The sequence below is a fragment of the Pelophylax lessonae genome (assembly GCF_965119305.1).
Source record: "Pelophylax lessonae genome assembly, chromosome: 12".
Classification (NCBI taxonomy): Eukaryota; Metazoa; Chordata; class Amphibia; order Anura; family Ranidae; genus Pelophylax; species Pelophylax lessonae.
Window position 1 is genome coordinate 39015656 of NC_138779.1, and position 27776 is coordinate 39043431.

The 27776-nt window shown below is 46.3% G+C and overlaps 1 protein-coding gene across 1 annotated transcript in view; it reads left to right on the forward strand.

The window, feature by feature from the left end:
- P3H1 (prolyl 3-hydroxylase 1) overlaps positions 1 to 27776 on the forward strand; it is an 83821-nt gene that overhangs the window by 7033 nt on the left and 49012 nt on the right. The window contains exons 2-3 of the mRNA XM_082274453.1: positions 5090 to 5242; positions 22310 to 22499. Of these exons, the coding sequence (XP_082130579.1) occupies positions 5090 to 5242; positions 22310 to 22499 (343 nt within the window). The remainder of the gene's footprint in view (positions 1 to 5089; positions 5243 to 22309; positions 22500 to 27776) is intronic.

Here is a 27776-nt window from a genome sequence, read left to right on the forward strand (position 1 = left end):
GCATGCAGGGGGGATGGGACACTTCAATTTTTTTTTTTTTTCATTTATATACTGGCCCTTTAAAAAAAAAAAAATCTGAATAAAATCTTTGAAAAAGGAAAAAAAAAAAAAGATTTTTATTCAGATTTTAATTTTTTTTTTTCTTGATCACTTTTATTCCTATTACAAGGAATCTAAAAAAAAAAAAAAAAAAAGATTTTTATGATTCCTTGTAATAGGAATAAAAGTGATCAAGAAAAAAAAAAATTAAAATCTGAATAAAAATCTTTTTTTTTTTTCCTTTTTCAAAGATTTTATTCAGATTTTTCTTTATTCGAATAAAGAATATACAAATAATTTCATTAAATGGTACTTTTTTTTTTTTTTTTTTTTCAAAGAAGTACTATTTAATGAAATTTGTATATTTATTCGAAAAAATCTGAATAAAATCTTTGAAAAAGGGAACAAAAAAAAGATTTTTATTCAGATTTTACATTTTTTTTTTTTCTTGATCACTTTTATTCCTATTACAAAGAATCTTAATTTTTTTTTTTTTTTTTACAAGATTCCTTGTAATAGGAATAAAAGTGATCAAGAAAAACATATTTAAATCTGAATAAAAATCTTTTTTTTTTTTTCCTTTTTCAAAGATTTTTTTCAGATTTTTCTTTATTCGAATAAAGAATATACAAATAATTTCATTAAATAGTACTTCTTTTTTTTTTTTTTTTCAAAGAAGTATTATTTAATGAAATTATTTGTATGTTCTTCGAAAAAATTTGAATAAAATCTTTGAAAAAGGAAAAAAAAAAAGATTTTTATTCAGATTTTAAGTTTTCTTTAAATGATCACTTTTAGTCCTATTACAAGGAATCTAAAAATTCCTTGTAATAGCAATAAGGATGACGGGTCCTCTTTATGGAGAGATCTAAAGACCCCAAATCTCATCTTTACCTTGATACCCTTAAATAAAATCTAGTGGAACCAATTGCCTTCAGAAGTCACCCAATTAGTAAATAAGAGTCCACCTGTGTGTAATTCAATCTCAGTATAAATACAGCCTTTTCTGTGAAGCCCTCAGGGGGTTTGTTAGAGAACCTTAGTGAACAAACAGCATCATGAAGGCCAAGGAACACTCCAGACTGGTCAGGGATAAAGTTGTGGAGAAGTTTAAAGCAGGGTTAGGTTATAGAAAAACATCCCAAGCTTTGAACATCTCACGGAGCACTGTTCAATCCATCATCGGAAAATGGAAAGAGTATGGCACAACTGCAAACCTACAGAGACCTGGCCGTCCACCTAAACTGACCGGCTGGGCAAGGAGAGCATTAATCAGAGAAGCAGCCAAGAGGTCCATGGTAATTCTGGAGGAGCTGCAGAGACCCACAGCTCAGGTGGGAGAATCTGTCCACAGGACAACTATTAGCCGTGCACTCCACAAATCTGACCTTTATGGAAGAGTGACAAGAAGAAAGCCATTGTTTAAAAAAAAAAAAAAAAGCCATAAGAAGTCCCATTTGCAGTTTGTGAGAAGCCATGTGGGGGACAAAGCAAACATGTGGAAGAAGGTGCTCTGGTCAGATGAGACCAAAATTGAAATTTTTGGCCTAAAAGCAAAACGCTATGTGTGGCGGAATACTTACACTGCACATCACCCTGAACACACTGTGAAACATGGTGGTGGCAGCATCATGTTGTGAGGATGCTTTTCTTCAGCAGAGACAGGGAAGCTGGTCAGAGTTGATGGGAAGATGGATGGAGCCAAATTCATGGCAATCTTAGAAGAAAACATGTTTGAGTCTACAAAAGACTTGAGACTGGGGCCGAGGTTCACCTTCCAGCAGAACAACAACCTAAACATACAGCCAGAGCTACAATTGAAAGGTTTATATCAAAGCATATTCATGTGTTAGAATGGCCCAGTCAAAGTCAGTCCACCAAGAAGGACGAATGTCCCGCCTCAGCCGTAGGTTGTCTATAGTCCGGGCAGGAACTAGGTTGACGCCGACGTAATGCAAATATGCGGCCTTTCGCCTTCAAGGGGTTGTACCGGGGACCCCAGGACCATTTTTTATTTTTTTAGAGCGGACGGTCGGCTTTCTTGTCATAACAACCGATGTAGCTAATCAGCCACTTAGCTGTTATTACAAGCAGTGGGAGGGGATGTCCCGCCCTTCCCGCCACCTTCCACTGCTCGCCCGGGCTCTCCTGTCCCAACGGAGACCTGAACACAGCCAGAACCAGCTTTGATTGGGTGTCGGATCTAGTAACCTGGAAGCAATGTCATTACTTAAAGGCGCCAGATTTAAAAAAAGAATGACTGTATTCCAGACAGCCAAACTTGGTGTTTTGAATGCTTTTAAGTGCAAAGGTGGGATTTGGGGTCTTGTAGACCCCTGATCCCTCCCTAAAGAGTACCTGTCACTGCCTATTACTGTCACAAGGGATGTTTACATTCCTTGTGACAGCAATAAAAGTGATCAAAAATAAAAAATGTAAAGGGACAGTGTTAAAAATGTAAAGCACTCGCATGCAGAAGTGAACACATACATAAGTCGCGCCTGAAAATGTCAACCGTGTTCAAACCACGCATGTGAGGTATCCTTGCGATCGTTGGAGTGAGTGCAATCATTTTAGCACAAGACCTACTCAGTAACTCTAAACTTGTAACCTACAGAAATTTTTAAAACTTTGCCTATGGAGTGTGCCATTCCATGAGTGTGCGCAATTTTAAAGCCTGACATGTTAGGGATCATTTTACTCGGTGCAACATTACCTTTCACATTACTGTATACAAAAAAAGGGCTGCTGTTTTTTATTTTTTTTTTAATTCATAAGAGTGTCTTACTTTCAAAAAATTGCATTTGAAAGACCGCTGCGCAAGTACAGAGTGACATAAAAAATTGCAACGATCGCCATTTTATTCTCTAGGGTCTCTGCTAAAAAAAAATAAAAAAAAATAAATATGATGTTTGGGGGTTGTAAGTAATTTTCTAGCAAAAAATACTGATTTTTAACTTGTAAGCAATAAGTTTCACAAAAAAAGCCGTGTAACATAAAAAATTGCAATGATCGCCATTTTATTCTCTAAGGTCTCTGCTAAAAAAAAAAATGTATAATGTTTTGGGGTTGTAAGTAATTTTCTAGCCAAAAATACTGATTTTTAACTTGTAAGCAATACGTTTCACAAAAAAGCTTAGGCGTGAACGGGTTAAGGAAGCGTTTTTTCTTGGAGAAACATGGAGGCTGTCATTGCTAAGCACTCTTTCTTCAAATGCTAGTTGCCTGGCTGCCGTGCCGTGCTGACCCTCTGGCTACGGTACTTTGAGCCCCAGGTTTAGAACAAGCATGCTGATAAGGACTTCTGACTTGCCAAGCGCTGGTAGAATTTCGCAGGTTAGTTATTTTAACCACTTTGCCGCTGCTCACTAGAGCTCTACTGCGGCAAAGTGGTTCTTGTAGATCTCACGATGTAGACCTTCGTCGCCAGACACTCCCAGTTCTCGGCGCCGCCGGAGGCTCGCTCCCGCTGTATTCAGTCACAGCGGGAGTCGGGCCAGGGGAGCTGCTCTTCCCCGATCATCGGGGGAATCGAGTGTGGAGATCCTCCCGCTTGTGTAAACAGAGCGGGCGGATCTCCTAAGTGACAGGCAGGGTCAGATTGCAGGGTTCAGTATAGCTGAACATGCGATCTGTCCCTGTGTCACTCAGTCACCTCCCCCCACACATGTCAATAAGCACCAGGCATACATTAACCCCTCCCTCTCCAATAAAATTAACCCCTTCCCTGCCAGTGTCATTATTACAGTAACAGCATATATATAGCACTGATTACTGTAGTAATGTCACTGGTACCCCCAAAAGGTGTCAAATGTCAGTCAAGGGTCCGATCTGTCCACCACAATGTCGCAGTCCCGCAAAAAAAAATCGCAGATCGCCGCCATTACTCGTTAAGAAAAAAAACACCAAAAATGACAAAAATCTTTCCTGTAGTTAGTAAACGCAATAACTTTTGCGCAAACAAATCAAAATACACTTATTGCGATTTTTTTTTTTTTTTTATTTTTTTACCAAAAATATGTAGCAGAAAACAAATTGGCCTAAAATGTTAAAACATTTAGATTTTTATATTAAAAAAATGTGAAAAATATTGTTATTTTTTCAAAATTGTCGCTATTTTTTTGTTTATAGCGCAAAAAGTAAAAATCGCACAGGTGATCAAATACCACCAAAAGAAAGCTCTGTTTGTGGGAAAAAAAGGACATAAATTTTGTTTGGGTACGGCGTTGCATGACCGCGCAATTGTCAGTTAAATTCGCACAGTGCCGAATCGCAAAAAGTGGCTCAGACGTAAGACGGCAAAATCCTCCGGTGGTAAAGTGGTTAAGGACAATCATTAAATTTTCGAATCCATTAGTAGGGTCAAATTGATTTTCGTTTTCAGCCATGGTGACAATAATTTTTTTTTTAAGGAGCATGATGGAATTTTTTTTTTCTTCTTTACTTTAATGAATTTCTAACGCTAAATATGGTTTTCAATTGGGAAAATCCATTTACTCCAAAATTCGAATGTTTAAAGCAAACCTTTTTGAAGTTTTTCAAATGGCATTCAGCAAATCATTGACTGTACTGATGAGAAATTTTGTGTGAATTCATGAGTTGCAGTGCCAATAATTGCAAATGGCATGCCGCTGCGTTATTGCACTTCCAAAATGCATGTGTGTGTTCTATGGATACGCAGGCTGAATGAGAGAAAGCTTTCTATTCATTCCTTCATCCATGCCGCCAGTGTGAATGGACAGATCTCCTGTTGTCGGCTATGGGATTCTGACAGCCTTGGCCTGCGGCTGTCAGAATACATGAACTAATGGCTGCAGTTCATTGGCTCTTTGGAATTTTTTTTTTTCCCTAACTCAGTGATGGCGATCCTTGGCACCCCAGATGTTTTGGAACTACATTTCCCATGATGCTCAACTGTACTGCAGAGTGCATGAGCATCATGGGAAATGTAGTTCCAAAACATCTGGGGTGCCAAGGTTCACCATCACTGCGGCCTAACTGTTCTCCATGGAATTTTGGATCCCAATATTTTGTATGTTGTATTTTTCAGATCCACAAGCTAGATAAGGCCGTGGCGGCAGCTCACACCTTCTACGTGGGGAACCCCGATCACATGGAGATGCGGCAGAACTTGGAGTATTATAAGATGATGGCGGGCGTGTCAGAATCCGACTTCAAAGACTTGGAGGCCAAGCCGCATATGGTGAGTATGAAGCAGCCCCGGCCCTGTATAGGTCCCAGGAATGCAGAGGTGGGATTAGTGATGTTTGCACCTCAGTGGGTTTGGTTGGCCATTCCATGCCCCGGCCTCTCAGAACATGAAAACACGTTGTTTCCGTGTCAGTGGCTGCATTATGTGCCGGCTGTTCAGTCAGGGCTTTTCCTATGGACAGGACACTTGGAAATGAAACTGTCACCAATAATGGAAAACTCCATCAAAATAACTTGTGTGCAAGAATCTGACCACTGTACAATCCCTTGCACCATTTATTATGTGGGTGTTATAGGCCATGATGTCTGTCTTCTGGTGGCCATACATGCTTCAATAAATGATTTATTTCTTTGATCTCTTCATATGGGAATATCAATCTATAGTTGACAACTATTCGCTCAGTATGCCACACACAGGAAGTGGATTTCAATCCATTGTTGGATACAATCGTAAATTATCAATCACATCTGTTTCTACCACGTAATATAATCTGGTAATAACGTTCGTATTTCGATTGATGGAAAGACAGGTGGTCCCAGGGTTACAAACATCCGACTTACAAACCACTCCTACTTACAAAGGGAGGGAGACAACAGGAAGTGAGGAGAAATCTCCCCCTAGGAAGGGAAATTCACTCCTGTAAGAGTTATCATGGGAAAAAGGTGTCTCCACTGAAGCTTTATCACCAATCCTGGTTTCCACAACAACCCAAAATTATCAAAATCCAGTTGTCCTAGGGACAGAAAGTGAGGTGAAATCTTCTGAACAGGGGTACAGACAGAAAAATAAATGGTACAGGGGTGATAACCATTCCCTATGCTATCCAAAAAAAACGTAAAAACTATTCCTTGGGCTGGAGCTAAACCTAAAAAATGTACCTGCTCTGACTTGCAAACAAATTCGACTTAAAGTGGAGTTCCACCCATTTTAGTGACTTTAGATGTATGTAATCCCCTTTAAAACGACTTTTACCAATGGAAAGTGTTTTTTTTTTTTGCTAGTAAATACCTTATTTTCTTCTTTATTTATCCTCTTCTCACTTCCGGGTCCGGTCGGCGATTACGTCATTCGGCGATTCGCAGGGTGTGCTGGGTAATGTATCTCAGGGCATGAAATCTCACATTATTACACAGGAGATGAGCTGTACTGCGTGCTCTGCCCCGCCTCCGCCCCGCCTCCTCTCAGTGAGCTGTACTGTATGTATTGTATTCAGGCCGTGCTCCGCCCCGCCTCCTCTCAGTGAGCTGTACTGTATGTATTGTATTCAGGCCGTGCTCCGCCCCGCCTCCTCTCAGTGAGCTGTACTGTATGTATTGTATTGAGGCCGTGCTCCGCCCCGCCTCCTCTCAGTGAGCTGTACTGTATGGATTGTATTGAGGCCGTGCCCCGCCTCCTCTCAGTGAGCTGTACTGTATGTACTGTATTGAGGCCGTGCTCTGCCCCGCCTTCTCTCCGTGAGCTGTACTGTATGTATTGTATTGAGGCCGTGCTCTGCCCCGCCTCCTCTCCGTGAGCTGTACTGTATGTATTGTATTGAGGCAGTGCTCTGCCCCGCCTCCTCTCCGTGAGCTGTACTGTATGTATTGTATTGAGGCCGTGCTCCGCCCCGCCTCCTCTCAGTGAGCGAGGACTGAAAGCATTATATCCTCACTGAGCTCACTGAGAGGAGGCGGGGCAGAGCACGGCCTCAATACAATACATACAGTACAACTCACTGAGAGGAGGCGTGGCGGAGGCGGGGCAGAGCACGCAGTACAGCTCATCTCCTGTGTAATAATGTGAGATTTCATGCTCTGAGATGCATCCCAGCACACACTGCGAATCGCCGAATGACGTAATCGCCGACCGGACCCGGAAGTGAGAAGAGGATAAATAAAGAAGAAAATAAGCAAAAAAAAAAAAAAAAAAGACTTTCCATTGGTAAAAGTCGTTTTAAAGGAGATTACATACATCTATGTAATCCAATTTATTAAAAATGGGTGGAACTCCACTTTAAGAGCAAACCTACAGTCCCTATCTTGTTTATAACCCGGGACCGCCTGTATTGCAGTGCTGCTGACCAATGCAAAATAATTGATACATTCTCCTGTCTGATCAAATTCAATCTAAAACGATCAGGAGGGAGATTATGGCTATTCAATTGTTTGGAGTTTCTATTGTTTTGATGGAATCGCACACAGGGGTTGATTTGCTAAAACTGGAGAGTGCAAAATCTGGTGCAGCTGTGCATGGTAGCATTTTTTTTTTTTTTTTTCAAAGCTTCGTGTTACTAAGCCCACACCAGTAAAATCAGTCTATATATGCAGTAAAGCGTGCTTTATACTCGCTGTGGAACCTAAGGGGTTAATCCTCTGCATTGTGTATTAAGGCTGTTTGATCCTGTCTTCTTTCACTGTCTCCAAAAAATAACCTAATAAATACAGAGGCAGGGGACGGGCTGCACATGCTCAGTTTGGTGTGTTTTGTTAGTTTTTTTTTTTTTCTTGGGAGAGTGCATGTGATCAGCACAGGGCCAATTGGCACTCTCCAGACAGAGGGTCAGGGGAGAATGAAAACTCCTCCTCCTCCTTACTAGGAACTGATAGAACTCACAAGACTGCTATATACTGTTTATGAGAAAAGGTGTTTTGCAATTTATAGTTACTAAAATAATTGAGTTTCCATGTACTGTGGGAGATCAGATAAAGTGAATGCAGGTTCTGGGTTTAGTAACCCTTTAGGGCTCCATTCATGCTTGTGTGATTTGTCATGCGACCCATTCTTTTCAATTCCAAACGCAATATTCACCACGCACACATTCAAGAAAACTGGCTGTTCAGGTGCTGTAGTGACCACAGGTTGGAAACCATGGATAATCAAAGTGAAGAAATGTCATCCGCACACCAAGGATTCCTTGGAAGGGTCCAATGTGGTCACATGATAAATATACAGCTGTGAATATTTCTTAACTTTGATTATCCATTTTTTTCAATGGCAACTGTTCAAATCGTATGACCGAAATGGACTTGGATCCATTGAGTGCAAAATCAGATCAAAGTTGCACTGGAAATCGTGTGACTGGAAATAATGTGAATAGAGCCTAACTGAACAAGCTGAAGCTAGAAGCTGATTGGTTACCATGCACAGCTGCACCAGATTTTGTACTCTGCAGTTTTAGTAAATCGATTTTCTCTTACGTCCTCCGACAGTCGCCGCCTCTTCATATTCGTCACATATGGGGTATTAGACTTTGCTCCGAAGGAGTAGCTAGGCAACAGAATATGTTAACAATAAAGCTTTAACATATCCCACCCTCAAGGGGTGGTCCCCTCAGTCAATACCCTCCTACTTCCTGCAACCATATCTCAGTTTTTAATGTCTAGCTTGTCAGGAGTGGCTGGCTCTCTCTGTGCTGGGACTTTTTGTCCCAGACTCTTTCTTCTTTTTGATATTTTGTTTGAGTTTTCTCTCTGCCTTTACTTAGCTGTTATTTTTGTCAGCATTAGTTAGTTCTTCGGACGAAGAGGATCATGCGGACTGGGTCTCGGGCTGATCCCCCTGGTCGCAGGTCGTGGGTCAGTGGCTTCCCAGTCTGCCATCGAGCGTTCAGCCAGGTATCGCTCCTGGCACAGTGAACGACCCATCCCTGTTCGGTGCAGGGATGATTGGTGAGGTGGCTACCTCACCGGACGCTGTGCGGTTTCTGAACCGCCATTGTGTGCGTCTTGAATTGCGACTCTCCCTGCCTCATGTGCAGCGGCTTGTTCGCCTGTGCGGGTTCCCCACGCCATGTGAGGTAAGTGTATCTATGTGGGGACCTGTCTGTCTGGGGGGGGTCTCAGTCTGGGACTGTGTAACCTGCCTTTAATCACACTGCTTGTCTCCCTATCTCTCGGCTGCATGCTGTGGGCTGCAAGGGGGGGGGGGAGCTGTATGACACTGAGTATGTCAGGCTGGGCAGTGTGAGGAGCTGTGTGCTGTGGGGCATGTTTTTAATGGCATGTTGGGGCATATACAGCGATCGCTGCGGCGATCTGACATGTATCCATATAATGGGTTAATATTGTGTGTGATTTTATGCACTGTGGAGCGGCGATTTCGGCGCCAAACGACGCCATTTTACCGGCGCCCGCTCCGGCCGCATGGTTTACATGCACGGCGGCCATTTTCTTGTAGCCTCCATAGGCTTACATAGAGCGCCCTGGCAGCATCACTTCCTCTCTCCTGGAAGCACCGATCGAGGCAGCAGCAGCAGCGGAGTCTCCTCAGGTTTTATCCTTCTATTCCTGTGTTCCATTGCCTGTATTCAGTCTGTATATTCCCTGTGGGGGTCTCATTGTGCCTGAGTGTGGTGCGGTGGGCTGCGCTTGCCGCGCTTGCTGTAAGGGGGCAGTTAACCCTTGGTTGTCTGGCATACAGGGGCAATGGATTCTCAGGAGGGCAAGTTTCCCACAGTATTGGTGGAAAGCCAGGGGACCGCTGTTTCCCCCCCAGGGGGGGATTTAGCCACTATTGTGGCTGGCCTTGCTGCACAGGTGCAAATGCTGGTGGCTGCTCAATCTACTAAACGGCCCAGAGTTGCTCTGTCCTCTGATTCTGAGGGTGAAGGTGATGGGGCTGTTCTGGCGGGGACCTCCCTATCGGGGTCCCGCTCCTCTCTTGATCTAGTGGGGTCTGAGGTAGAGGCTGAAGTTGAGGGGGTTGATAATTCTCCCCCTGGCTCGCCTGAAGAGCTTGCAATCATGGATGAGTTGATTGCTTCCATTAAGCAGACGCTACGTTTGCAGGACGAGGTGTGTCCCCCAGCTGCCTTGGCGGCTTATGGGACGCAGAGAAAACGCAGGACGCCGCAGGTTTTTCCCTGCAATGCTGATTTTCAGCGCGCTGTTAAGGACCAATGGCGCGATTTGCGCAAGCCTTTTGCGGTGCCAAGTAAATTTAAGCTGCGTTATCCTTTCTCGCCTGCCACTGATGAACGGTGGTGTGTGCCTCCGCCGGTGGATCATGCTATTGCGGTTTTGAACAAAGCCACTGCGATCCCTGCAGAGGGATCCCCTGTTTTCCGTGATGCCACGGATAGGAGACTGGAGTCTCTTGCCCGTCATACTTATTCTGTTACGGGTTCTATGCTTAAGGCTCTGTTTGCTTCTCTCATGGCGGCCCAGGCGATCGCAAGTTGGACGCAGATGCTTAGGCGCGTCCTAGTGGCCGATTCGGCCTCGGCGGCGACCCTGGATATGGTGGATCAGATCCACCAGGGTGTCATGTATCTGTGTGATGCGGACCTGGACCTGATTCCGTTGGCCGCGCGTGTGCACAGCGTGGCGGTGTTGTCTCGCCGCCTGGTTTGGTTGAAATGTTGGTCGGTGGACCAATCTTCACGTAAAACCTTAGCCAATCTGCCTTATGATGGGTCTTGCCTTTTTGGGGAGTCCCTGGATGTGTTGATTAAGGGGATTACCGGGGGTAAGAGCACTCTCTTGCCCCATTTCCCCAAGGCTAAGGGGGCTTCTGGGAAGAAGCATGCTCAGTTTCGGCCCCCTCAGGGGTCCTTTCGTGCCTTTCGGCCGCACTACAAGGGCAAACCGTTCAAGGGCCAAGGCTCTCAGAAGAAGCCCTGGTCTGGGAAACAGAAGTCCGGTCAATCCGGACCTGCGGCCCATAACAGTTCGGCCTGAAGGGGCGCCCTCACCCAGTTTTGGGGTGGGGGGACGCTTGCTCGGTTTTCTTCAGCCCTGGTTGGCCCGTGTGAGGGACAGATGGGTTCTGGAAATCGTTCGATCTGGTTACAAGATCGAGTTTTCTCTCTCGGCCGGAGAGCAGATTTTTTCCCTCAAATCTTCAACTGTCTCCGGAGCGCCTGCGGGACCTGCACCTGGCGGTGCGGGACCTGAGGGCTCAGGGAGTGGTGGTTCCGGTGCCTCATCGGGACAGATTTCGGGGGTTTTATTCCAATCTGTTCACCGTGCCCAGAAAGGAGGGCAAGGTTCGTCCGATTCTGGACTTGAAAGCTCTGAACCGCTCTGTGCGAGTTCGCAAGTTCCGCATGGAATCCCTGCGCTCGGTGGTGGCTGCCCTGGTTCCGGGGGAATTCATGGCCTCCATCGATTTGAAGGATGCGTACCTTCACATCCCCATATTCGAGGGTCATCAGAAGTACCTTCGATTTGCCATTGCGGAGGATCACTACCAGTTTGTGGCGTTGCCCTTTGGGCTCGCCTCGGCTCCGCGGGTCTTCACCAAGGTGCTTGCACCGGTTCTGGCATTATTGAGAGCCCAGGGCATTTCTGTCCTGGGGTATCTGGACGACATTCTGGTTCGGTCTGCGACCAGACAGGGTCTGGAGAAGGACCTGTCTGTCACAATGCAAACTCTGCAGGAGTTCGGTTGGACGATAAATGTTCCAAAGTCGACACTGAGTCCGTCGGTTCGTCTCCCCTATCTGGGAATGATACTGGACTCGGTGCAGGCGAAGGTCTTCCTGCCGGAAGACAAACTCAGGACTCTTCAGGAGGAAGTCAGGTCCCTCAGGGACGTTCCACACTCGTCTCTGCGGACGGGTATGAGATGTCTGGGATTGATGGTCTCGGCCTTCGAGGCGATTCCTTTCGCGCAGTTTCACACGCGGGGTCTCCAAGCGGAGATCCTGTCCAGGTGGGACGGGCGACCTCAATCTCTGGATCTTCAGATCTCGTTGAGTCATCGCACCAGGGAAAACCTTCTGTGGTGGCTCCAGTCCCCGTTGGTGTCCGGGGGCAAGTCTTTTCGTCCGATCTCGTGGACGATAATCACCACGGATGCCAGCCTGTCGGGCTGGGGTGGTGTTCTGGGCGTTCTGTCCGCCCAGGGGACCTGGTCGGAGGGGGAGTCTTCCCTTCCGATCAACATTCTGGAATTGCGTGCGATAAGGCTCTGTCTTCATCGCTGGACGGACCGGCTGCAGGGCTGCCCGGTTCGGGTGCAGACGGACAATGCCACGGCGGTGGCCTACATCAACCACCAAGGGGGCACCAGGAGTGCCCGAGCGGCTCGAGAAGTGGCCGACATTCTGTCTTGGGCCGAGACTCATGTCCCGGCGATAACGGCGGTTCACATTCCGGGAGTGGAGAACTGGCAGGCGGACTATCTGAGTCGCCAGACCCTGGATCAGGGGGAATGGTCTCTCCACCCGGCTGTCTTCCAGATGTTGTGCGCGAAGTGGGGTCTTCCAGATGTGGACCTGTTCGCGTCTCGCCTCAACTACAAGGTGAAGAGGTTCGTGGCAAGGACGCGCGACCCTCGGGCAGACGCGTCGGACGCGTTAGTGGCCCCGTGGCATCAGTACAGGCTGATGTACGCGTTTCCACCGATTCAGTTGCTGTCCAGGTTCCTTCGCAGGTTGCACTCGGAACGCAGCACGGTGATTCTTGTGGCACCGGACTGGCCTCGCCGGTCCTGGTACGCAGACCTCGTGAATCTGGCGGTCGACGCTCCTTGGCGTCTGCCTCTTCGAGACGATCTACTGTCTCAAGGACCGATTTACCATCCTGCTTTACGGTCGCTGGCTTTGACGGCCTGGCTGTTGAGACCGAGGTCCTGAAGGAGAAGGGTCTCTCTCCAGAGGTCGTTCATACTTTGATCAACGCGAGGAAGTCTTCCTCGGGGAAGGTTTATTACCGTACTTGGAAGGCCTATTTTGCCTGGTGTGAGTCCAGGGGGTTTTCACCCCGCACGTACTCGGTTTCCCGTGTGCTGTCTTTCCTTCAGACGGGTGTCGATCAGCGTTTGGCGCTGGCTACGATTAAGGGTCAGGTGTCGGCGCTGGCCGTTCTGTTTCAACGTCCCGTGGCTTCCAACTCCTTGGTTGGCACTTTTATTCAGGGTGTGCGGCATCTGGTTCCTCCTAGGAGGGATCCTTTGCCCCCTTGGGACTTGAATCTAGTTCTGTCTGTGTTACAACGTGCTCCTTTTGAACAGATCAGGGAGATCTCGTTGTCTATGTTGTCCAAAAAAGTCGCCTTTTTGGTGGCGATCACTTCGGCTCGCAGAGTGTCGGAACTGGCGGCTTTGTCCTGCAAGTCTCCGTACCTGGTTGTTCATTTGGATAAGGTGGTCTTGCGACCTAATCCTTCTTTTCTACCGAAACGAGTTTCGGAATTCCATCTTAACGAGGATATTGTTTTGCCTTCGTTGTGCACGAAGCCTAAACATCCAAAGGAGGTGAGATTGCACTCTCTGGATGTTGTTCGGGCGATAAGGGTTTACCTTAAATCGACTGAGTCTTTTCGTAAGACTGACTCCTTGTTTGTTCTTCCAGAGGGTCCTCGGAAGGGCATGGCGGCTTCCGCCTCTACCATTGCCAAATGGATCGGGCAGACCATTGAACAGGCCTATGCCTTGCAGGGGAAGGTTCCCCCTGTGCCTGTGAAGGCGCACTCTACTAGATCACTGAGTACGTCTTGGGCCTGCCGTCATGGGGCTTCTGTAGCCCAGGTGTGTAAGGCGGCGACTTGGTCGACCGTACACACTTTCACAAAATTCTACAAAGTAGATGTTCAGGCATCGGCGGATGCTTCCTTTGGCCGCAAGGTTCTTAGTGCGGCTGTTCCATAGGGTCCCTTATTGGGGACTCCTGGCTGTTGGGATAGTTTTTTTGTATCCCCTGGTTTTTTTGTCTTTTCCTGGGTTGTTGCTCCTGTTGAGCACTTATTTTTGCTGTTGCCCAGCTGGTTTCCTTCCTTTGGTAAGGTTCCTTTCTTTGATGTGGAGACTGCGTTGCCTTTCGGCGCGGATGCGTTTCCCACCCCTCATGTTTGCACTGCTTTGGGACGTCCCCATATGTGACGAATATGAAGAGGCGGCGACTGTCGGAGGACGTAAGAGAAAACGGAATTTTTGTAAAATCTTACCTGTAAAATTCCTTTCTCTGAGTCCTCCGACAGTCGCCGCCCCCGCCCCTCTTTTGGGGTTTGAATGTATACTCTACTGCTATTCCACTAAAACTGAGATATGGTTGCAGGAAGTAGGAGGGTATTGACTGAGGGGACCACCCCTTGAGGGTGGGATATGTTAAAGCTTTATTGTTAACATATTCTGTTGCCTAGCTACTCCTTCGGAGCAAAGTCTAATACCCCATATGTGACGAATATGAAGAGGCGGCGACTGTCGGAGGACTCAGAGAAAGGAATTTTACAGGTAAGATTTTACAAAAATTCCGTTTTTTTTTTTTTTTGCCAATCTATGGGGATGAAGTGTGTGTGGCTACTGTTAATAAACTATTCCGATTTTTTTTTTTCTTTTTTTTTCCTTCTCCTATAGTTTTCTAGCTGGTTTGGTGAAATAGATGGTGGGATATCTTCCTGGACTGGGAGGCACTCATGTAATGACTGTTCGGGAGTAATGTGAGCACAACCTGTGTAATGGGCTGGGCTCAAAGGAAATATACAGAATACCCCTCCCTATGGTATATAGGGAAGGGGGAGGTGTTCTGTAATCCTGATCTAGAGTAACCCCGCTGCACCTCCATAGATGCAGTATATTGAAGAATCGTTGTTCCCCTAAAAAGTTCTCCAAGCTCTGGAGTCTTCTCATATATTCAATCAATATTATGTTGGAAGTATTACTTTGGGTAGTCTGGATATTGGATTGGGAGCTTTTACATATACAGGCGGTCCCCGGGTTTTGCTGTCTGTGCCCCTGTTCAGAGGATTTCGCCTCACTTTCTGTCCCTGTGACAATTGGATTTTAAAAATTTTGGGTTGTTGTGGAAACCAGGATTGGCGATAAAACTTCAGTGGAGAAACCTTTTCCTATGAGAACTCTTCCAGGAGTGAATTTTCCTTCCTAGGGGGAGATTTCCTCTCACTTCCTGTTGTCTCCCTCCGTTGTTTGTAAGGGTCCTTTCACATGGAACGGAGTCCGTTCTGCTCAGCGGGGATCGATTCCCCCAACCCCCGCTGAGCAGGCGGATGACAGCTCCGTCTCCGCTCTGTGTGCGCAGATGGAGCTGTCCAGATCCCCGTTCTCCTCTATATTGGGAGATCGGATGAGAACGGACTGCCTGTCCGTTATCACCCGATCCCATCCGATCCGATTTGCCAGACGGATGGAAAATAGGGTTTCCATTCGTCTGGATTTCAGGGACAGGATCGGAATCGGATAGCAGCGGCTCCGCTGACATCCGCTGCCCAATAGGGGTGAATGGAGCATCTGATCCGGTCCGTCTTAAAAACTGGCAGGCGGATCTGATCGCCCGTGTGAAAGGGGCCCAAGTCAGATGTTTGTAACCCCGGGACTGCCTGTACAAGGATATCCACAACCACTGTTGATTGTAATGAGGATTTAGTCTAACTTTGAAGTGCCAAACAATATTCATAATCCAGAAATAGGTTTTTTTCAAAGACAAATTTGTTTACAGAATCCAATGCGTTTTGGGTGCTTAGCTCCGCTCCGCTCATTCATCAGGGTTCAAGTCTTAATATGATAGATAAAAAAAAAAACCCCAATAGAAATGTAAGTCTTATGTTTAAAATCTAATAAAGGTCACAAAAAATTGTATAATAGGAATAAAGATGCAATAAACTTATGAAACCTTAATATAAAGTAACTATGATGAAGTATTTATTAGTAATAGTGGTAATACTGATTTATAAAGTAAATACCGATAATGCTAATGGACAGTCTGTATTGACTAAGGGGTTGATCTACAGTACTAAAACTGGAAAATGTAAAATCTGGTGCAGCTCTACATAACAAAGCAACTAGCTTCCAGGTTTTAGCCCTCGTTCACACTGAACACGGCTTTGAAATCGTGCGACTTCATCTGGACCCGCCCAATCCAAAGCTGCATTTTAGTCCAACTTCGGGGGCAACTTCAAAGACATCTGTGCAGCTTCATGCACAGATGTCTGTTAAAATTGCCCTAGAAGCCGCCAAAAGTAGTGCAGGAAATACTTTTGGAAATCGGTGCGGCTTCTCACCGATTGGGACCCTCCCATTGTCGGCAATAGGCTGTGATTTGACCTGTCAAATCGCATGTCAAATGGCGCTGATGTGAAAGGGGGCTTATTGTCAAAGCTTAATTGAACAAGCTGAAGTTAGAAGCTGATTGGCTACCATGCACAGCTGCACCAGATTTTGCACCCTACAGTTAAATAGTAAATCAACCCTTAGGTGTGTTACTGGCAGGATTGTCAGTTGGAAAAAAAAGTCCTAGGAAACCAATGCAGCCACCACATCTAAGGATTGGTAATCTGCAATACAATCATTTTGTTCTTGGATTTAGATGCACTTTGAATTGTTTCAGTGGACAGTGATTAAAGGAGAAGGTCAACCTTTTCAGTAAAATAGTTTCTCTATCGCTCATTGACAGACGTAGTCCTCGGTGATACAGCACCTTCGGGTTATGTTGCCTCCACAGGAGTAGGACTAGACAGGAAATTAAAAATGCTCTGGCCACACCCCAGGGGCAGTCCCCGAGGGTATATCCTCTCTCTCTCTCTCTCTCTGCCACAGCAAATCGGTTTTTTTCTGTCTAGTCAGGAGTAAGGACCTAGATACCTTGCTGGGATCTTCGGTCCTGGCAGGATTTTTTTCTTAGAAAAGAATTTTTTAAGAGAGCTTTTTTTCTCCAGTGTTCCTGTGAGATCTTCAAGCAAGAAAGCTGAACTGGGCGACGGGCGGGATGTTGAGATCCAGTGGTCACCCCAGTTCAGCCTACGAGCGCGTGCAGGCCATAGCTCCGCACTGGGTCGGCCGCGACAAAGTCCCACTGGACGGGGACTGACCCTGCGAGTTAAACGTCTCGCTGAAACGCCAAAGACCATGAGTCACGGCGCCCGTATTGGTCGACAGCCCTCCTACCTCGGTGGAGAGGGGTACTGTCAGGAGTTGGCGCCCGCCTGGTTCCGGTATGGTGAGTAGTATGTTCCCCCTTTCCCCCTGACGGGTCTTGTGGTGAACGCGGGCCCCTCTCTGTAATGGTAAGGATGGGTTCCCCTCTATCCTACAACATGTCACAGATCCCCCTAATTGAGTGTGATTTTTGTGTACAAAAAGCCAGGAGGCTTGGTTTGGGAGCTGACAATCTAATTGTAAAAATGTGTAAATGATTGTAGTCAGTGGCAGTACTAGAACTTTACTGTGATAGTATAAGGTATCCTACCTGTCAGTAGCCACAGGGCGATGTCTATACATGTATACTGCATTCCAGATCATTCCTCCAGCTAAGCAGATGCCTCCCGACGGCCACGGACTGCATACGGCCCGCTAGGGTCCGGTACCTCTGACCACCATGAGGGTGAAGGGTTGTGAGGCCGAGATCCTTCTGCAGACATGTAGATCGCAGGAGGCCGCCATTTTGGTGTAGCCTCGTGTCTCCAGCATGGGGGCGGCCATGTTTGAGGTGACTCAAACACCTCATGGAGCCAGGGGGAGGAGCCGGCAGGCGTGTTAAGGGGCGGAGCCGCCTCTTTTACCCAGGAAATAGGGCCAAAGACTTCCTGTCTGTAACAAGACAAGCACTGAGCAAGCTGATGAAAACTTCTGTGCATCAGGGATGAGCCTTGGGGTCTGTCTCTCTCTCTGTGGGGTCCAAAAAGGCAGGTAACACTGAGGGGCGCTGTTGCGACTGGGGGACACAAAAAAAAAAAAAAAAAAAGTTTTTTTTTTTTTACTTTGTCATTTTTTGTCGCTGGCAAGTGTCTTGTATAATCATTGACCCTGCCGCATAGGTATCCCCACCTGATCCCCTCAAGGTGGCCGCAGGACCCTTCAGTACCCCACTTGGTTTTAATGCATTATCGGCAGTTTTGGAGTCTTTGGTATCCCGGGTGGAGGTGGCCTGTCAGGGACGGGGATCAAGAAGCGACCCCCGCCTACCCCTATTGTTTATCAGATACTTCAGATACGGATTCGGAACTGGTCAATGCAGTTGCAGGTCCCTCTTAGGGGGCTGTTGTCTCAGGTAATATCTCCTCAGCAGTGAGGAGCACGTTTCTGCCTCCGCCATAGAACAAGAGTGGTGGATGCACTAGTTGTGTCCGTCCGGGAAACCTTTAGTCTTGAGGTTACACCGGCAGAGGTAGCTGAAACTGAGATTCCTTTTTTGGTACTTGTTAGCCTACCAAAAGGGCGAAGGATTTTCCTTTACCCAAATGGGGTCGTTTAGAAACGAACCCCTGTTATTTCCAAACGCATGGCTAGGTGCTATCCGTTTGAGGAATTCCTCTTTGTAGGATAGACGGTACCACCTGCTGTCTTGCCACAGACTGTTAGGATAAAAAGACCTCGTAACTAACGAGGACCTTCCTTTTCTGCTCATATAGAGTTGTTCGTTCCGCGAGGGCGGGCGATAAGGCGAAACCCTCCAAAGCCCCTTTAGAGGGGTTTCAAAGGGCGCTGGTCGGGTAAACAAAGAGTCCGGCTCAGCCAAGCCTGAAGAATATAGCCTGATGCGCCCCTACCCATCTCTGGGGTGGGGGGGGGGATGTCTTCACCGGTTTCTGGAGGACACAGGATCGAGTTTCGATCACTTCCACCGGTGCGATTCTTCCCTTCTAACATTGAACGGTTTCAGGGGTTCTATTCGAACCTATTCACAATGCCCAGGAAAGAGGGCAAGGTGCGTCCAAATCTGGACTTGGGAAGAAATAGAGTCCATCCGTACAGTGGTGGCCTCCCTGCATCAAAGAGATTTCCTGGCGTCCATAGACATATAGGATGCCTATCTTTATATCCCCATCATCGCAGGACATCAGCGTTTTTTCGCTTTCCCAAAGATCATCCCTGGTTCCCACCAGGAGACTGAACTATCTGGGCCTAAGGTTGGATACATCCTGGGCAAGAGAGTTTCTCCTTGCTGGGAAACTCCAGAAGGTTCAGTCAACGATTCGGATGTTGCTGTCCGTCAATTGGCTGGGACTGATGGTGGCCTTCTTAGAGGCAGTACCGTATACCCAGTCTCATACCCGAATTCTCCTGAAGGAGATTCTTTTTTAATGGAATCAGAATTCCGATTCCCTGGACAATCGGATCCGGTTGAGCGAGCGGACCAGGAAGTCTCCGATGCTCAACCAGGGGAAGTCATTTCTTCCGATAGTATCCAGATTACCAATAAGGGTATCGGAACTGAGAGCGATCAGATTTTGTCTGATTTACTGGATCGAGCAGCTCTAGAGCAGCCCGATTCGGATCCAATCGCATATGGCCTCTTCATCCAGAGGTTTTTCCCTAGCTGTCCCTTCATTGGGACATCCCGGATGTGGATCTGTTGGCACCTTGGCCTAACAGGAAGGTGCGGAGGTTTGTAGCTCGCGCCACAATCCTCTAGCGGACGCAGCAGAAACGCTGATCGCCCCGTGGGGGCAGTATCCGCTACGGCATGCCTTCCATCCTCTCAAGTTGCTGCGGGAACTTCTTCGCAGGATAGAGGTGGAGGGAATTCCAGTTATTCTGGAAATTCCGGATTGACCTCGTCGAGCCTGGTACGCCGACTTGGCGAGGCTAGTCGCGGACGCTCCTTGGAGACTTCCTCTCAGGGAGGATTTGCGGTCTCAGGGACCGATCTTCCATCTTGCTTTACAGTCGCTGGCTTAATGGCCTGGCCATTGAGACCCAGGTACTGAAGGACAAGGGAGTGTCAGCTTCAGTTATTCCTACCTCCAGTTAAAGCAAGGAAAGCGACTTCCAGCACATGGAAGTCTTCTATTGCATGGTGTGAATCTATTGGATTTCCCCCACAGACCTATTCGGTGACCCGAATTTTGGTCTGTCTGCAACAAGGGGTTGAGCAGAAACTATCCTTGAGCACGATCAAGGGTCAGGTTTTCGGCGTTAGCAATCTTCTTTCAAGAAACCTTTGGCTAATCATTCCTTGGTGCGGAATTTCATCCAGGGGGTGCGACATCTGGCTCCGCCAGTGTGCGCACCCTTACCGCCTGGTATCTTAATTTAGTGTGGTCGGTTCTTCAGAAACTTCTCTTTGAAGATATTAGGGAGATTCCCTTGCTTACATTCCCAGAAGGTGGCCTTCTTGGTGGCCATTACTTCTGTACGCAGGGTGTCAGAACTGGCCGCATTATCCTGTCGTTCCCCAGATCTGGTGGTTCATAGGGATAAGGTGGTTCTTCTTCCGAATCCATCCTTCCTTCCTAAAGTGGTTTTCGTAAGACGGACTCACTTTTTGGGATCACGGATAGCCCTTGAAGGGGGTTGCCTGTGTCTGCCACGGCCATATCTACGTGGATCAGTCAGACGGTGGTACAGGCTTATTCAATTAAGGGTCGGAATCCTCCGTTCCCTGTTAGGGCGCACTTCACTCGAGCGCTCAGTACTTCCTGGGCCTTTCGCCATCAGGCGTCAGTGGTCCAGGTATGTAAAGCGGCCACCTGGTCGTCGGTACATACCTTTACAAAATTTTATAAAATTGATGTGATGGCATCGGCGGATGCCTCATTTGGCCGCAAGGTTTTGCAGGCCGCAATTTGAGGAGACCGGTGGTCCACCTCGAGGGTTTTTTTCTGTTTGAAAATTTTTTTTTGTTGAGTCTCATCATTAAGGATGAGCATTGTAAACTTCTAGTTGGCACCGGTTGGCCCTTCTAGATTTGGATTTGATTTCCATTTTCCCACCCCTCATTTGTGATACTGCTCTGGGACTTCCCGAAGGTGGTGTATCACCGAGGACTACGTCTGTCAATGAGCGATAGAGAAAAATGGATTTTTGTAAAATTTTACCGTAAAATCCTTTTCTCTTAGCTCATTGACAGACGTAGTACCCGCCCCTCTGTTTTTGAGTTGGGTTGGGTTAAATTCTCTAAGCACTGCTTTTGTGACATAACTGATTTGCTGTGGCAGAGAGAGAGAGGATATACCCTCGGGGACTGCCCCTGGGGTGTGGCCAGAGCATTTTTAATTTCCTGTCTAGTCCTACTCCTGTGGAGGCAACATAACCCGAAGGTGCTGTATCACCGAGGACTACGTCTGTCAATGAGCTAAGAGAAAAGGATTTTACGGTAAAATTTTACAAAAATCCATTTTTTAAGAGAAAAGGTTGTTGGGCGCCTCTGCTTGAAAAGCCAGTCCTCCAATATAGTCTTGGTGTGGGAAGGAAAACCAGACAGATGGGTGGACTTCTGAAGGTGTACAAGTGTACCACGTTAACACTGAGCGCAGCTCTTGGATGGCAGAAGCAATTCCAACTGGTAGACAAGGAAGGAGAAAGGCGCTTCTGAGTGTAGCACATACCACTTTATTACACAAAACAATGAGCAGACTTACACTGAAGATGACATGTGTCCTCACGGCTTGGGGTCTCTTCCTGGTCCGCGGCTTGTCCCATCCTCCGACTGCCCAGCAGCAGGGAGATGATGCAAAAGGGGCACATCTGTGCATGCTCAAACGCATTACCGCCCCCCTAAATCACCAAGTTTGGTGCGGTTCACCAGCGAGGCATGCGTTCCACCGCAGCCTCGCATTGATTCACCGCTCCTGATTGGACTTCCCCTTTTGCGTCATTTCCCTGCTGAAGGACAGTCGGAGGATGGGACAAGCCGCGGACCAGGAAGAGACCCCAAACCGTGAGGACACATGCTATCTTCAGTGTAAGTCTGCTCATTGTTTTGTGTAATCAAGGGGTATCTGCTACACTCAGAGGTGCCTTTCTCCTTCCTTTTCAATAAAATACACTATGCAGTCCAGGGGCCCCCCAGTGTGTTGGAAAAGCACTGTGTAGCTTTGAAATATTGTGCTCAGTTTAAAAGGCATATCGGTCGGCCATTAACGGTACCATCAAGCCTGTCTGAAAAACTCCCATGTTAAAGATCACTCCCGTCATGGCTAGGATGTTGGGTGCTCTAGGCGTTGGGTGTTTGTCCCGAGGAAGCGCACTTCTGCAGTCGGCTGTTGTTGGCCGACAAAATTCGTGTGCAGTCTTTAGCACTTTTCAACCGACAGGACAGCAGCGGACAAAAGATGGCCGATCGTTGGGCCGACAATCGGTGCGTGTGTACGGGGCTTTAGATTCCCTATTGTTTGCTTCCCCATGATGTTCATTTGTGTTACTTGTGACAATGTACTGACCATGTGTTTATTTTCTCTGCAGCAAGAGTTCCGCAGGGGAGTCGGCCATTATACAGATGAGGAGTATGCCGTTTCCATTGTTCACTTTGAAAAAGCCTATGAGGAATATCTTGTTGCGGACCTCGAATGTCGCAGTCTTTGTGAAGGACCCTATGACTATGAAGGTTACAACTACATGGATTACAATGCAGATTTATTCCAGAGTATTACTGGTATGAACAGATTATATAGCATACATTTTACTTCTTTCTAAAGTGTTGATATTATCCAATTCTAACTCTAAAGGAGCACGGGTCCTTGCCTCAGAAGGAGGTAAAATGTAATGTCCTTTGCACAGGTTTGCATATAGTAGGGCCGGTTTGGCTGAAAGCCAGTTACCCCCACCTATGTGTTTAGACTGAGAGATAAACCAAGCTAAGAAGGAAAGAACAAATACAGTGTGCCATAAAATATTGCAACAACCGCCATTTTATTCTCTAGGGTCTCATTAGGTATAATGTTTGGGGGTTCTAAGTAATTTTCTAGCAAAAAAATACAGATTTTAACTTTAAAAAAGGCCTGGTCTTTAAGTAGTTAAACTGACCTGATTTGCAGACCCCGAAGTTCATCCCTTTTGATCTCTAAAAGAACCATGTGATACAATGTTTCTTTTTATCTGTCAGCACTGTGCAATGATGTGATAAACTTTTCTGGCTGCTTTTTTTTTCTTCGACAGCAGTGAGCAGAGAACTGCTTTGCACTTGTTACATGAATCATGGAAATGCTGGATTAAGATCGTGAGAGGGGGGGGGGGGGGGGGGGTAAATCGAGATTTGTGTGTGTTTTTTTTTTTTTCATGATTATTGGTGCAGCTCTACCCCCTCATCTCAGTGTTGCAGATTGCGGAGTGCTTGCTCGTTTTGCTGCCCAAATAGGAATGACCACTACTTAGGTCATAACTAGGCATCAGATTTCCTTGCTGCGATTAATTAAGGTTTTGCCACGGTATACGGTATTATCACGGTATTTGTTACATTTGAATTATTAAATTTCTACCTCACTTCAATTTCATTGCCGAATTTAAGGACTTTGGTTCACTTTTGCACATTATTATATAGTCAGTACAGACTGTGAACCAGGCCTAGAATAAGCCATCAAGCAGTGTCTGGCCTGCCTGGAGATGACTGGTCCTGGCGCTCAGCTCCGATCCGATGGCCTGGTCATTAAGGGGGCAAATTCTGGCGGTCCAGAAGTGTTTAAATCTGCAGGAGGAGTGGCGTTTTTATTTATAAATTACTTTACTATTGCTTTAGACCTGGTTCACATGTATGCGGGTTGGCGGCCCAGATTTGCACAGGCATAGCAGCCCATTGATTTGAAGGGGCTGCTATGACCTTATTTTCCGCAGAAAAAAGGTGCATGAAGCATTTAAAAAAAAAAAAATGCAGTGGCCGCGAAATCCATCCTGCTTTTTCCCCAATGTGACTTACCTGCAGTTCCTGCTGTGGCAAGCTTTCTGCGTTTTTTATATACATGGGTCCAGAATTTAAAAACAGTTTGCGTGTGCAAGAACTGCAGGTAAGTCGCATGGTGCAAATGCAGGATGGATTTCATGGCCACTGCATTTCTTTAAATTCTGCATGCACCTTTTTTCAGCCGAAAACGCAGGCATAGCAGCCCAAGCCCATTCGAATCAAAGGGCTGCTATGCCTGTGCAAATGTGGGTCGCCAACCCGCATACATGTGAACCAGGCCTAAAGCAATAGTAAAGTACTTCATAAATAAAAACACCATTCCTCCTGCAGGTTTAACCACTTCTGGACTGCAAGGATTTGCCCCCTTAATGACCAAGCCATCGGATCGGAGCCGAGCACCAGGACCTGTCATCAGGTAGGCCAGACACTGCTTGATGACTATATAATAATGTAATGTGGGCTCCTATGCCTGTGCATATATATCTATATATCTCTTTCTCTATATATGATATTTATACACAGTGACAGTATATAGTGGGTAGGTACTTGCAGAAATTTGCTTGTAGTAGGCAGTGGCACTGTGTCTGTGGCTGAGCCCGGGAAGCATGCGGCTGCAGTATAGAGCAAAGCCAATGCTTCCTGTGTATGGCTCCTTCTGTCATAGGCGGAGTGCATCTAATATAACTCCGCCTGTGAGACGGACCTATACAGGAAGTAGCGGCTCCGTTCTAGTAGAAGGAGAGCTGAGCCGAGAGTCCGACACAGCGGGGAGACGCAAGGGTAGCTCGGCAGACAGAAATATACGGTATTTTAAAAATGATGGGAATATCAATACCGTGATGTATCTCATAACCGAAAACTGGCATATATCATTCAGTCATCCTGCTTACAATTAAATCAAAGAGGCACGTGTAAGTCAGACAAATATAACATAACATTTATAATGAAATAACCACAAATGTCTTTTCTGTGCTCACATTATTATCAGTTTTATTCAACCCCCAAGTGACATTCAATCTTAGTACTTAGTACAACATCCTTTTACAGTTATAACAGCTTTGAAACGTGAAGCATAGCTTGACACAAGTGTCTTGCAGCGATCTACGGGTATCTTCGCCCATTCGTCATGGGCAAAAGCCTCCAGTTCAGTCACATTCTTAGGCTTGTGCACTGCAACTGCTTTCTTTAAGTCCCACCAGAGGTTCTCAATCGGTTTTAAGTCTGGTGACTGTGATGGCCACTCCAAAATGTTCCAGCCTTTAATCTGCAACCATGGTCTAGTGGACTTGGAGGTATGCTTGGGATCATTGTCCTGTTGAAAGGTCCAACGTCTCCCAAGCCTCAGGTTTGTGGCGGACTGCATCACATTGTCATCCAATATCTTCTGGTACTGAAGAGAATTCATGGTACCTTGCACATGCTGAAGCTTCCCTGTACCTGCAGAAGCAAAACAGCCCCAAACATGATTGACCCTCCGCCATGCTTCATAGTAGGCAAGGTGTTCTTTTCTTCATAGGCCTTGTTCTTCCTCCTCCAAAAATAGCATTGATCCATGGGCCCAAACAGTTCTAATTTTGTTTCATCAGTCCACAGAACACTATACCAAAACTTCTGTGGTTTGTCCACATGACTTTTGGCATACTGCAGTCGACTCTTCTTATTCTTTGGAGACAGCAAGGGGGTGCGCCTGGGAGTTCTGGCATGGAGGCCTTCATTATGCAGTGTGCGCCGTATTGTCTGAGCAGAAACTTCAGTACCCACATCTGACAAATCTTTTCTCAGTTCCTCAGCAGTCACACAGGGACTTTTCTCCACTCTACGCTTCAGGTAGCGCACAGCAGTCGAAGTCAGCATCTTCTTTCTGCTACGACCAGGTAGCGTTTCAACAGTGCCCTTTGCCTTGAATTTGCGAATTATGCTTCCTATGGTGTCTCTTGGTATGTTTAACATCTTTGCAATCTTCTTATAGCCATTGCCCTTTCTGTGAAGAGTAATCACCTCTTCTCTTGTCTTCCTGGACCATTCTCTTGACTTCACCGTGTTTGTAACCACACCAGTAAATGTCTAGAAGGAGCTAAGTATCACAGTCATTTTAAAGCTGCCTAATTGGTGCTTATTAGGCTTTATTGCTGCTCCCTGACATCCACAGGTGTTTTCAATACCTGATTGAAAACACTTCAATGAACCTATGTTCTTCAGAGTGGTAGTCTTTAAGGGGTTGAATAATTGTGTCAATGAAGAATTCACAAAAGAAACATTTACTCTGTATTACAAAACCAATTGATGTCATTTTAGTTGCATATGGTTCTTTAAGAAGTCCTTGTAGGATTTCATTCTGAATACAATTACAAATGTACACTAAATTCTCTAAAACCCTTTACAGCATTGGGGGTTGAATAATTTTGAACACAACTGTACATGCATAAATACTAATGATGTTTGAGGGGGGGGGGAAACGATCAGTGTGGGAGTGTCTGCTCTGCTGCGCTATTTATATGTGTAGTAGGTCATTTGTAATTGTGACTCTGAAGATGGGTTCTTCCTTGAAACCAGTCAACCATACCAGTATGGACGCCATCAAGCCCTTCTGCGGTACTGAAAGAATCCTTGTCCTGGAGGTCACCTGACTGTATTAGGGTTTTGTATGCATATTTTGCTACATGTGTTTGTGAGTATGAAGTTGATACTCCTTCTTTTTTTTTTTTTTTACCCTTTATCAAATGTTTTTTTTGCTCTTGCACTAGGTCGGTGCGCTCTCTCCTTGTTTTCTAGTATATGTGGGACCTAGAGGCACCAGGGTCCAGACCCGCCTTGCTTCAATTTTTGTATGCAGGTAGCAGTTACTGTTGCAAAGACATAGTGTGTGTGTGTATGTGTATGTGTATATATATATAATATATATTCTCATTTGCATTCTGTACTCTTGTGACTTGAAGGACACTTGGTGAAAAGAGGAAGGGGAACACTCTAAACCACTTTGGGCTGTACTTTACTACTATTGTTGGTCTCTCTTTAACATGCCTCCCTTAACAGGAGGGGAGAGCAGGGATATAACTTCACCGGTGTGCTGTTTCTTCATCGTACATATACATGCCAATTGAGGCAGTACCCTTATGCAATTTTTTTTTAGAACCTTACAATTCAATATTCTGTCATTGTGGAACAAGTCACCCCAATCTCTGGAAAATCTGATTTGTCTGATGCTAAAGACCAGATTATTCCTTTCCTGATGGCTCAGGAATCCAGCTCTGAACTTTGGGAAAATCCATTCTCTAGATCTGTTGGAAGGTTCCCACAATGGAATCTAGCTTGACAGGCTGAGGAGCAGTCCCAGACACCTTGTGGTGCCAGAATTTTTTTTTCAGCGCAATTCCATCTCTCCATCAACATTCTGGAACATCATGCAATTTGGTTGCATCTCCAATGCTGGGCATCCAATCGGGATTCAGTCATACATGCCACACCAGTTCTGTACATCAACCATTAGGGAGGAACCAGAAGTCTTGCTGCAGCAAGGGTGGTGGAAAGGATTCTGTCTTGGGCAGCTCGGTGTCCCAGGCTTGTTTGTAATGCACCTTCCAGGCATGGGCAATTGGAAGGACAACAACCTCAGCCAGCAGTGTTTGGACCCAGGGGTCAGAGGTGTTGCAGGGACTTTGCACTAGGGGTAAAGGGAGGAGGGATGCTAGATGTGGCCTTCAGATTCAACAAACTGGGCAAGTTTGTCTCCAGAAGTAAAGATCATCTGGAAGAAGCTGTGGATGATCTGGTAGCTCCATGAGATCAGTAAAGCCTGATGGAAGCTATGATTTTCTTTGTCTACTCTGCAGGAGTGGGAGGAAGGGCATTCTGGTGTTGTAGCTCCAAATCAGCCCAGATGGATTTGGTACTGTGACCTGATCGAACTCCTGGCAGACACCCCTCAGGCTCTTCAGATTGATTGGATCTCCTATCTCAAGGAGGGGTTTACTGCCCTGCTTCAAAAATGTTGGCTTCAGTGGTATGCCTGTTAAAAGCCTAAAGCCTCGTACACAC